This window comes from Calidris pugnax, unplaced genomic scaffold, assembly GCF_001431845.1.
Source record: "Calidris pugnax isolate Ruff unplaced genomic scaffold, ASM143184v1 scaffold70, whole genome shotgun sequence".
Taxonomy (NCBI): Eukaryota; Metazoa; Chordata; class Aves; order Charadriiformes; family Scolopacidae; genus Calidris; species Calidris pugnax.
In genome coordinates this window covers 14,901,813-14,914,905 of record NW_015090862.1, presented here as the reverse complement: position 1 = coordinate 14,914,905, position 13,093 = coordinate 14,901,813, and the positions used below count along the sequence as shown (strand labels likewise).

The window sequence follows — 13,093 nt, the reverse complement described above, 5'->3', positions numbered from 1 at the left end:
CGTTGGATTAGAGACCTATAAAATTGCAGATTAAATCTCTTATGGTCCAACTTTAATTTGCAGACCTTATACTTTATAGTAGAGCAGTGCACGCAATAACCAGTCAGAAAATTCTGCCCTGGAAGCCAGTGAGTTGATGGGAAGTAATCAGCCTCCGTTATTACAGGTTTAAAATGTTTGTTTTTTTCTTTCAAAGTTCAGGAAAAAAGCCACAAACAACAGTTTACCTACCTATTGCACACTCCAGAACACGAACCTGCTTCTTAATGCTTAGTTTATTGCAAGGTTGTCATATTATTACCCAGGAAACAAACACAATCCAAATAAATTAATCAGCTTAAGTGGAGTAAATACTAATGTAGCAAATGTTCAAAATTAACTAATTCATGTAAAAGACTTCTCCCCCCACCCCACCCCTGAATTTCAATACCATTTCTATGCTCTAATCTGCTGCTTGGCCCTATTGCATTACATGTCCAATTTAAAAAAAAAAAAAAAACAAAAAAAAAACCTCCCTCACCATTTTGTAAACTATTTGGCTCAAACCAAAAGCATTCTCTCTTCAAAAAGTGATGGCAGAAATATATTTATTATACACAGTAGGATATGTATTGATTAAACATTTGGCTTTTTAGGAAGCAGACCAGCTAATTCTAAACAGCAGTAACATAAAAAACTGCAGCTTACCAAAAAGCTACATTCAGGGACTGTAATGATCAAAGATTAAAGATAACGGAGGAAATTTGGGGGCATGAAATTGCAACCATATTTAAAACGGCTATTTGCTGCTCTGGCATTTAGAGGAGGCACTCATATAAACCACAGTAGAAATGAGTAAGGGGGAAAAAAAAAAAAAAAAAAAGGGTATAATGGGAACCAAGTGATTTCACGAAACAAGGGAAAGGTCACCTCCATTCCCAGTGTTGCTCCACCCTTTCTGTACCAAATAGCTCATCATAGAGTAGATGAAGTTTCTGGCTAATGGTTGAAAGGGAAGAGGGCTCTCCACAAGGACTAACTTTGCAGTCTCTGTGGTGTCCAACCAGGAACTCCAGCGAATGAACTCTGCTTTCACTGTGAGTACACGTGGGGTTGGAGTTGATGGCAAAGGATCCTGCAGTTCCCAAGAAAGGGGCAGGCAAAAAACTGTTTTGCAGACCAGCAGGCTCAGACAACCTGCAGCCCCAGAACAGAAAAGCTGCTCAAGTGGCTACTCCCTCTTCTAGGGCCAAATGGATTGGCATCAGAAGGTCCTCTGGCCAACTGCCACATACGGTATTGTCAGCATAAAAAATTCTGTTATTTCAACAGTTTGTTTTTTCTCCCCTCAAGAAAGGGTAAAAAAAAAAAATAAAAAATTCAAACACTACTGAATGAAAACAAAGCAAAATTTATTCAGAAATTCAAGATTTTGTTCAACTTCCCAAATGAACTGAAAAATGGATTTACTGGTGGTAGAGACACAGGGCAGGAAGGAGCTGGCTTGCGGTTGTTACCCCTTTGGTCCAAGGGGATGCCACCAGTAGTAGGTTTAGAGCGAGCTTTGATTCATGGACTCTCCTGCAACAGGACAGAAGGTATGTTGTTCCCACTGTGTCTGCAGAGATGTAGGCGTCCAATAGATATGACAATATTAAAATTCTGCATTCTCTATAGTTATTAATTTAGGGGCTAAATTTCCGTATATTTCAGTTGCACATATTTCTCATAACATTTCATCCTATTACCCTAGGAGCAACAACTAGTGGGAGGTTCATTTTACATTCCTTAGGATATACTTCTTTCTTACACCTTTCAAGAGCATAAACAGCAAGGAAAAAAGGTCCCATGCTCAATTGATAGAAAAAAAAGAAAAGAAATGCTGTAACTACTGAGAAGGTCTGAGTGCAATATCATGGTATTCCACACTCAAAAAACGCTTCTGACTTTGGGGAAAAGACTCTTAATTTTAAGAGCTGGACCTGAATCAAACCTTTCGGATGTGTCTCCAGGTGTGTTCACACAAAAAGTTTCAAATCAGCAACAGTAACTTCCATCTCTGTCTTTAGAAATGGGGGTTGTTACTCTTTGAAATGATGTCTTTGCTGTTGTTGTTGCTATTTTAAAACTGAACAGGCAGAAAGTAATACAGTGCAAATGCAGCTTTACAGTCAGCTTCATCTGGCATCTTTAATTCTAAGTGTTTGACTTACACGGTAAAAGATGTGCAATTGTAACTCAGCCTAAGACTAAACATTCATGCAGATATATTCTAGCTTTTGACCTTCTTCAGAATAAAAAAAAAAAATCCCAAGAGAGAACAACTGGCTACAAAATGGTGTTTCTCCATTGCATTTTCATTTGGATAAAAAGAAAAAAAACCTGCATAAAAGTCAAAGAAAAATATCTCTTACAGTTTTGGCAACGTGTTAAGCCAGTGCGGTTCAACAAAAGGTATAGGGTAATTCTAACACACATGACTGCATGGAGATTAGATCGGTGGCATGTCTCAACTGTGCCCAGAAGAAAACATCCAAAAGAGCTTTTAATACTCTACATTTTCATTGCATGCTGTTCTTGGGCCAGAGTTCAGGTTCTGTTCAACGTCTCCCTCGATCTCAAGAGACAACTAGTCATATTAATTTCATTTTGGATCTGCTTCTTTCTTCTCTCTGGATTCTCTTCCCTAGTCTCTGCTGTTCACAAAGACTGCTTAAATGTTTTCTACAGCTGTGGAAAAGGTGAGCAGCCAGGGCTGGGATCCTAGGATGAACCTAAAGTTAAAAAGATCAGATTTCTTCTATCACCCAAACATCTTTTGCTACACATCTGATCTCACATGGATTTCACTCAATAGATATTCCTGATAACTGTGTCTAAAATAGGTTATCTTTCTCATGAATGTTTACAACTACTGATGGGAAAAGGAAAGGAAAGGAACCCTCAAATTAAATGTGAAAATATCTGCAGGTGAGGCCCTTAAATAGATATAATCAATATTATTTCTCTATTGATGATGTTTTATATCCTCACTGAATACTAATGCCTGCATTCTCTGAAAGCTTCTTAATAGCATAGAACATACTTGGGCTCAATCACCAACCAAGAGTGGCTGTAACCGTATAATTGCGTGCTCAAAACATGAGGACAGTAGTGCCTACCCCACCAACGTGCTTCACTTTGCAAGTTCACCATCAGAAAAAAAGTCAGAATTTTGATCCATGGGAATTTCTGGTATTTGAGGCATTTCCCTCTTCTGAATTAATTCAGAAAGACAAAATATCAGTATCAATATTTTCACAGAACAATTCATATATTCTGTATCACAGTTTCTTGTCCACACAGGACCACGCAAAGGAAATTATCAGTTGGAAGAAAAGCTAGAATTCTTTGTGCATTAAGTATTTCAACCTACACAGGCACTTCAGAGAGAGGCAACTTCTGGCAGTGCTTTAGCTGAAGGAAATGTTCAGGTACGCGAGACCACTGTACAGTCAAGGCCTAAAGTGCACCGGGTTCCTTTCAAATGAATGAATATTATTTGCTAAACTCTTCCCACAGATGTCCCCAGTAAAACAAATGTGACTAAACACAGTATTGATGTAGCCAGCCAATGCTAAATCTATTAAGCAACAACCTTCTGACCGCTTGGGAATTTTAATGAAATAGCGAAAGCCGAGATTGATATGACATGAAACACGGAGAAGACAGGACCCTTACGCAGCAAAGGGTGTTTTTTCATTGCTCTTGTCTCAAAGAAATATGGTTTAGTGGCTTTTTTTTTTTACATTGATTTTAAGAAAACTTCACTCTGTATCCAGCTTTGATGCAGATTCAATGTCACATATTGATGACCTGACAGAAGAACGCTGGGTTAAACCTCTGTACATCAACACCCATGACGTGTGGAAAGGGTAATGGCTACTCTCCAAGGGTAATTCATCTAAAGCATTTGGGACCTCTGATATTCCTGCTTGAGCTCATTGCTGATGCACAATGTCATACCATTTGCCCTGAATAACATAAAGCTGTCTTGTAATAGACACACACCTACCCTTATCAAAGGACATATTTCCCCAGGAAAAGATGAAAGCAAGCCACATATTTGATCCACCTGGACATGAATAAAGAGGTTTTTTGTTTCTCTCCAGTCTTGCAATGTATGTTGATTCGATTTTGTATGAAATGCCCATTCATTCATCCCAAAACTCTTTCCCCCAAACATTTCACTTTTAACAATGTTCTGTGGGATCCAAAGAATGGAGATTTAGGTTCTTGGCAGAGGATTGTTATCTAACGACCAAATAGATACGGAGCTTATGGTCTGAAAGAAAGCAGGCAGCCACACGAGGGCTTCTAGGCAGTATGAGGAGTGGATGAAAACCCTGTAAGCATAAGGTTCCTAAGTGGTACTTGAGAAAGACAATCCTGTTGATTCCATTTCAGTGAGTAGTGCATGGTCAGGGGAGAATTTACCTTCAAAAACAAGGTGTCATTTTTTCCAGAAGAGATGTGAGACTTTTTCCCTATTCCAAAATTTCTGGTTCATGATAGGGATAAAAGTCAGAATAGGCTATCCACTTCACAGCTGCCTCTAATGAATAAACACAGCATTTTCACTTTTCTCAAACTCTAAAGCTTTCTCCTGGAAAAGGCTGTGCACTTATGGTCAAGTGCTAAGTAATTGCAATCGTCAGGTGTCTGCTCTCTGAATCCAGGCCATGTTTTAGATAATTAAGCCTACAAAAGTCATACTACTTGTTTTCACTGTATCGTTGCCTACCGACCTTGCTTGTCACTTGAAAATATTTCACAGACCTCTACCTGTTTGCTGAAAAAAGGGTGAAGCTGAAGACTACTCTGAGCTGATAATTCAGCAGATAAAAAACATTCCATTCTGTGATACAACTCTTCACTCAAAGGTCTTTCTACACGAGGATATTTGATATACTCTGCTTTCAAATTCATTGAAGCACACTATACGCTCCCATGTCTCTAATAACTTGGGCCCTTCTAGGAGATAGGAGTCTCTTGAAGCAAAACAAAAAAGACAGACCCTCACAAAGAGAAACACGGTTGCTTTTACTAAGATCTAGGGCACAAAGGAACACAGAGATGGAAAGGACTTCTTTGATAATTAGTTCAAGTCCCCCAAAACCTACAAAACTTCTAAACCTATCAAACTCCTTTCTTGAAGCAATGAAGTTTTTGCCCTATTTCTCCATTCCCCAGGTTCACCTTCAGCATCTAGCACAAAAGCCTGCTCCCTTCAGTGGTGTAAATCGTCTTCTCTTTCATTCCTCAGACTCTATATGTCACCTCTGGCAAGAGAGGGATCCATTTTGTTGAATATCTTGGTAGCACTAATCTGTCTTTTCCAGTTTAAATTCTGCTTCTGTGTATGTGGCTGACCAGACCTGTATTTGAGATGAGGTCTCTTATACATGTTTCAGAGGACAGTAGCTTGACATAAAGAAGGTCAGAAGAAAAAGAATACAATAAGTCGATTAACACAGAAAAGCCAAAGATAATATGTAACAAATAACCACTTCTCTCCCTCCGTCCCTCACCTAACTACAAATAGAGAAAATTCCAAATTCACTGTAATGCTATCAAAATCAGTGTCTCTACAGTGCATTACTAATAGAGATGTATGAGAAACAAATCAAATTGTGTATTCATCCAATATTGCTTCATCATGCCTATCAAAAGAACAAAGTTTTCAGCTTTATTCATCATCTGACACTTTAAGACTCTTCTCAAGCTGCCCAGTTTTTTATCTTTCCTATTTTGTGACTGAAATAAGCCTACATCATGGTCAAGAATGAATGGAAAGCATAAGTAATTTCACTATGTCTAATTTTTGTGTAGTGAGGTTATTCGCATGTTAATGTTAATGTGATGATGAAAATGGACACAAGCTTGCAAAATGCCAGTGTAAGGCTCCTGCACGCAATTAAACCAAAATTCATTCTCAAATTAATGAAACATTTCACATCCCTCCAACGTATACTTTATTCAAGGCAATTTTTCATTAAGAAAAGAATTTAGTCATCCATGAACAATTCCTGAAGTAAACTTACCACACGCGCTGACAGCTCACAAGACAAACTTGTGCATTTTTAACAGGGAAGAAAACCAACAGGTACTTCTATTTTAAAAAATGTATTTAATGCAAGGCAAATATTAGGCCTGATTACCTAGGAGAAATTAAACCTACATGATTTGTGGGGCTTCCTGGAGTCTTTAACTATTGTTCTCTTTCAGCATATTTATCTAAACGGTTCAAAGAATACATTCAAATTTATAGGCAAAATGACAACATACATCAAAATTCCCATTTCAAGAAAAAGAGCTTAGAAAATTACAGTTCTCTGTCTGAGCCGACTAAGTTAATAGGTGCAAAATGTTTTTTAATCAGAAGCAGAGACAAATATATTTACACTAGATTTGACTGAAATAGGAGGCAGAGAAGTTTGGATGGGAAGGAAGAAGATCAGTTGGCAAGGGAAAGCATAAACCATTTTTATTTTATTTTTTCGTCTCAAACCTTGGACAAAAAACCTACGCTGAATAGTTTGGACATTACCACACACATGCACTCCCCTCCTCTGCCTTGTTACATGCTTCCTAAGGGATACTTGACAAATGCCTATAAAATCAACAGAAAATCCAAATCTAACATCTTCTCACTGTGAGCCCACACAGCCTGCTGCCGATCATGCCGACCATTTGGCAAGCGCTGGATCTGCAGGAGAGCAGCTGCTCCAGCCACTCTCTTCCAGTAACATCAGAGCTACGAGGACTTGGGGAAAAATTAACAAAGTGATCAAAAATGGAATAAAAGATGTTAAGAGGTTTTTTCCTCCCTGTAAACATCAAATCATCCTCCGAGCCCAACTGACTCTAATACTGTTCTAAAACTGGAGATATTGACAACTCAAGCCACTAAAATAGACAAGCAATCTAAAATATACCCAGTCTCAAAAAGAACTTGCAGTCTGAACCATGGAGGGAAAAGGATTGCAAAGCACATGGAAGCGTGTAAGGCACCAAAAGCCCAGTATTTACTCCTCTTCCTAAACTTCTACAGCTTAGGCTTTTCTTATCCCCAAATTGCAGGGGTTCCCCTGTTCTGGACTGCAGTATAACTTGGAAAGAGCACACGATGGATGAAAACAAACACACTTTCATGAAGAGATTCAGAAGCCACATTGCTTTTCATTCATATATACAAGAAATACCCTTATTTAGACAAAATAATAACAAAACTGGAGCACACTGGCCTATTTCTTTACCACTATAAAGCATTCCTTAGGTCGGGATCATATCCTTTAAGAGTTTTCTGGGCAGTTCATTATTTATTTGGAAACATCAAATATTTACCGATCCCCTCTCTGATCTTGATTGGTCTCTTACCTAAACTATGCTGACTCTGTGGGGCTTATATGGCCCGCTTTGATCAGATGGGACCTTTGCTTCCCTTCAAGAAACCTCCTTTTTCTCCAGTATCTGCTGGGACAGAGCCTCACTAAACCATTACTGCAATACTGCCTTTCCTGCAGCAGCCCAAACTCAAAGACAAGACTCTTGCCTTAACCACAAGAGACGCCTGCCAGCCTTTCTGCAGAGGTGAATATGCTTTCACAGAGATGTTTCAAAACCATACAGCAATTTTTTACTCTATAATTTCAATCAGGATTCACCATCTGCCTATTCAAGAGTGCTATTACCCACAGCATCACACTGTGCATTACTGAGAGCATCGTTCTACTACATGTATCACTTGAATCATGTTATATATTGCAAGCATGAATGTTTGTAAAGGGCTCGACACATTACTCACTGCATAAAAACCCATCACACCCTCTCCTCTGCCTCAAAACTCAAGGAAACCCCCACGCTTACAGTTAACCACGTTTGAACGACTTGACTGATAGAAGCACAACACTCCTGTGATGTTTCACGCCTCATCTGCTAATTGATTTAATAAAAACCAAAGCTTAGAAAGTTCTTCTCAAACTTTCCTGCAAAAGTTACCAGAATCTTCTGTGATACTGCACATGCACATGGAGCTGTTTACATCCTCTTCATCTGGTTTACTCATTCTATTACCACCAGCCTTGTTCCAAAATTAAATCAGTCTTACCAAACACAAAGCTGCTTTTCCCCCATTTCTCTATTAATGTCTTTTAATGACCCTTTTATGTTCCCCCTCTCTTTAGCTTGGCCTTTTTTGGTCATTTCTGAAAAAGCTTCAACTCTCCTTAATCTCCAGAGCAACCACTTTCCCCTGAGCTCGCTTTGTTTCCAGTTTTGATTTTATACTCCCATGGTAGCGCTCACTCTTCACATATTTGTTTACAGAACAAAAGCCACCAGTCTTTAAAAGCACTACAGAGTGGAAAACACCCCTTTTAGGTAATTTTATTCAGCTGTGCCAATAACAACAGCTATCTCTAGTCAATCCTACTGTGATGTGCAATTACTTTCTTGGAGTAAAAAGAAGCAAGACAGAACAAAGACATGCTTAAAAATGTTACCTTCAGAAGATGATGTGGAAACATACAGAACAACTCAATTATGTTTTCAGACCTACATGGCATATAGTACTGATGAAGTACAGACACTTCTGCAATTTTCTTTCCAATCAACCAAATTTGTACTAAAATGGGTTGGCAAGGCTCGTTACACTAAGGCAAACTGTAAACACTGCCAACCAAGGCATATATAGATCACAAAACCTGTTTATCTCTAAATCTGTGTTGCTTTGTGCTACAGGAGAAAGAAATGCAACTTGTTCCCAGATAAACCATCTATGCTTGAATGATACACATGGCAAAGGTAACTTACAGACAGCAAAGGGATGGCGACTTTTCCAAGAAAATCAGGGGGTTTATCTCCATCTTCATCGAACACTGTCACTTCCAGAACATCATGAATATCTTTAATAGGGCTGGAACAAAAAGTGCAGACACATAAAAAAATAATATGCGATACATATGCACACAGTATCCTCCACAAAGATCCGAGAATACTGTTTTACTAATTAAGTTTGTATTACCTTGGAGTATAAACTAGCATTTAATTAAATTCCCCTAAAAAAGGAATCAAATTATGGGTATTCCCAAAGCTTTCCCCTCATGTTTCAGTCCCATAACTAGGTGAAGAAAATAACTACCAGACAGTGACATTTTTTGTGTATTGCTATTGATGCTAACAGCTTAGAACTCGGGTCTCCAACAGGGAAAGCTGGTGACTGGGAGAGGTCAAGGGCTGAACTCAAAACCGGGCTTCGGGACACTAAAGAAATAATCCAGGAAACAAAACTTTATGTAACTTCAGTTGACTTGAACAATTATGGAACAATTATTTCCCTTTTAAAGTACTAACAAAACCAATTACTTTAAAATAAACCTAACAACCCTAATTATAGGCCAAATGTACAGTATTTTTGTTCCATTCAGTGCAAATGCTCTACTGATGTTGCAGCAGGGATTCAATCCTAAGTATTTATTAGATCATTAATAAATCAGAGTCTCATTTGAGCAAAGTTATAACAGTGTGTCTGCAAAAGCATGGGTAACTGGAGACAACTTCTGAGTTGCACTCATTATCCTCTCTTCCTTTCTCTATGTGCAAGAGTTACATGGTACATTGTGTCTTTGTTATTTAACTAAGTGCAGCCATTCTGCCCAAAAGAAGGTTGTTTCAGAGCTGTTCTGCTCCCAGAACCTCTGCCTGCAACTCAGTGGAGTTGTTCCTCATAGAGTGAGTCTGAACCTTGGCTTTTGCCGTCTGGTCATCTCTCCAGCTAGCAGCCAATGCATGTTCTGTGATGCGACCTAGTGGCAGCCAAACCACCATGAAATCCACTGTTTTCAAGACTTTGTGGCTTTAAAACTTTGAAACCTGCCACTTCTGCAGCCAGACTTCTACATTCCTCTCCAAGCCATTATCAATTTCCATATGATATAGCTACCAGTGGTATATAATATTAAAACTCCCCAGTGACACACACACATACGTGTGTTGCAGAAAATCAGAATATGATGGGAAGGGCTCTCAAGTGGTATTGAACACTCCAGTTGAAATGGATTCATTCACTCAAAACAATCCACTCTGCTCCAAAATAAATCTAAAGCGTCAATAGCTTTTATGGTGCTTAATTGAAATTTTTTTAAATGGCCAAAAATCTAAGGAGAGCTGTTAAAGCCTGACTGGCTCTGCAGATTTTGTGCTCGGATAAGCCACCCAATAGCAATAAGAAAGTTAGAGATAGTCCACAGCTGACATCTCTGAGACCCACAGGAAGTATAGACACAAGCTTTCTTTTTAAATGAAATAATTTTGGATTCTTATTAGGTCTATTTTGTTGGATGAACATCTGACAAGACTCATCTGGCACAATCTCAGAATAAACAGCGATGAGTGGAAGCTTCTTGAGAACAGACAAAGTAAGAGAAAGGACTCCAAGATACACGCCTTCAAGCTGCAGCCATGAATTAAACAGAAATCCGGCAAATCTATCAAAGAGATCAGATACTTTTTATTTTGTCCCATCCAGCCTGTATTTATGAATGTTGCTTTTGCAAGAAGTTCATCATTCTCAAACTGTTCTTCCAGTGGACAGGTGCAAATGCCATAAATGTCCCACTGCCAGCCCTCACAGTTGCCTTTCTTGCTACAGACCCGAACAGTCTTGGAGACCCTTATCTCACTCAGTTATTCACAAAAATCTTTGAAAGCATAAATCAAGATGAAAAAATTGTGCTGCCTAACAGCAATACCCAAGTTATCATTTTTGCTATTAATAAACTCACCAAAAAAAAGAATAAAAAAAGATTTCCGTAAAAACTTAAGCTTCTAATTTGGGGTAACCTGTGTTTGGTTAGTATAAATTCAGAAGGTATACCAGAAACAACATCAGCTCTAATTTTCTGCTTTCTTACAAATTAAACAAGGATTCTACCATGGTTCAATGAAACATATTTAATTTTAAATTACGGAAAATGTAGGCGTGAGTATCTGGTCTCCACTTTCTGTTATATTATCTCTTGGATCCAGCTATGACTCCATTATGTCTAGTCATGATTCTTCCTATAAATATCACAGTAATTTTTCTTTTAATGACTTCTATTAATAAACTCCATGCAAGAACTAGTAAAAGGCAAAAGCCTTTAATTGAGTTATATTTGATATTTCTCCAACATCCTCTCTGACTATGAATGGATCCAGCTATGACTCCATTATGTCTAGTCATGATTCTTCCTATAAATATCACAGTAATTTTTCTTTTAATGACTTCTATTAATAAACTCCATGCAAGAACTAGTAAAAGGCAAAAGCCTTTAATTGAGTTATATTTGATATTTCTCCAACATCCTCTCTGACAAAATGACATATCTTAAACTTGACCTTTGTATTTTCCCAAAGTCGATAGCTTTTATAGTTAAGCTGCTAACTGTTTGGTGTTGCAGCATGTTTTCAAAAGCAATCCACTTACAATGTGAAAACTTTGTTCCACTCTGGATTGAGGTTCTTGTAAACGGTGTGTGTTTGAAGACTGTCATTTCCCAGCTCTAATACACAGAAAGGATCACTTTTACCTAAGGAAAGATCAGATAGACAAGAAAGGGAAAAAATTAAGTGGGCCAGTTATTGCATTTAGTATGCACGCTCTTTCTTTGCAGTAGGGCTGAGGCAGTGATTGGTCAAATAAAATTAGATCCATTAAGACAACTGCAAACTGCCTCCTTCTGTTGGAATGACTCGCTAAATAAACAATAACTCCAACACACCCTTAGTTCTGGAAACTCCAACACTCACCTTACAACTCAATCAGGTGGCTTCACTCTAATACCTGAAATCTGAGACTTAGAGTGAATCACCTCTAAGTCTTTATAGCAAGGAAAATCTCCTTACATTCACAATTACTCAGACGACATTACGAAAGCAGTACCATCGTTCTGCCCCAGGTAAGTATCAGTGCTGCAGCTCTCTATTTTATCCTCTGTTTAGAGTCTATTGTCTTCCTCAGTTGATTACAGGATTAAGTACCCACACTGTGAGAAGAGAAGCATGGCACTGTCTGTTATCAGCAGCATTTCTTCAATTAGTTCCACGTGAGCAAGTCCTTGAAGCTATGAAGACCCTACACGGTGCTACACTTTAAACAAAACCCAACATCAACTGGAAAATCCATGCACAAACCAAACAAACAAAACAACCCCCCAAAAAATCCACCCTCCTCTCAAAAGAAGGATGTTAACGTGGAACTTACTATGGTGAAGACATGATTCCTAATGTACTTTTTGATAGCACACATTACATGGATTTGTAGCTTTCACAACTTAGTGCAGCTCAGCAGTTTCCATCATGAATGGAGTACCCATTATCAGCATGTCTGGCTCAATATCTGATTTAATCTCATCTTCAGTGTTCATGTACAAGTCAGCCATAGAGACTCCAGCCTAACTTTTATGCAGGCAACTAAATATCCGAGCAATGCAGGGATTTAGATAGCAGACAAAAAAAAAAATATTTAAGCAAAAGCTGTCTTTTCTTAATCCTTATTTTTGGTATTATTAATGCAAAGCTTTTAAGGTCCTTACTCTGAGAAGTTTATAAAGTAAAGAGGAATCTTTTCAGTATGTAAACAGTGGGTATTAACTAGTCAATATTGGTAAAGTTTAAAGACTGTGTGTATTACTGGAATCTATTTGTCTACTTCTTTTCAGCTTACATGCCCATTCCCTGATAAGTGTGGAAATGCATGTAGCCTTTCAGAGAAACTGCTTGAAATGCAAACTGGTATATGCCAAAAACAATCCCACTGTATAATTTGGTATTCTGAATGCTATTTTTTTGGTCAGTGAGCAAATGCAGTGTTTGAGAAGAACTCTCATGCGTACACAGAAAACATCCAACAAAGCAGAAAAAGTCATTTTCACATCAACAAAACTATTATCTAGGAATATAAAAGTATGGAAGGCTCAAACTCTGCTAGCTGTGGCTGAAGAGCTTCTACATATTTGATATAGCTGTGTGGAAACTAGCCTAAAATTTATGTCAAATGGTAAAACACGGATTTTCAAAACCCTGTTCAAAACCA

At 38.2% G+C, this 13,093-nt stretch overlaps 1 protein-coding gene across 2 annotated transcripts in view; it reads right to left on the bottom strand.

Moving 5' to 3' along the window:
* MCTP2 (multiple C2 domains, transmembrane 2) overlaps positions 1–13,093 on the bottom strand; it is a 109,284-nt gene that overhangs the window by 50,050 nt on the left and 46,141 nt on the right. For both annotated transcript variants that reach the window (XM_014944272.1, XM_014944273.1), the window contains 2 exons: positions 11,486–11,588; positions 8,833–8,935 (listed from right to left, as the gene is read on the bottom strand). In XM_014944272.1, coding sequence (XP_014799758.1) covers positions 8,833–8,935; positions 11,486–11,588 — 206 coding nt within the window. The remainder of the gene's footprint in view (positions 1–8,832; positions 8,936–11,485; positions 11,589–13,093) is intronic.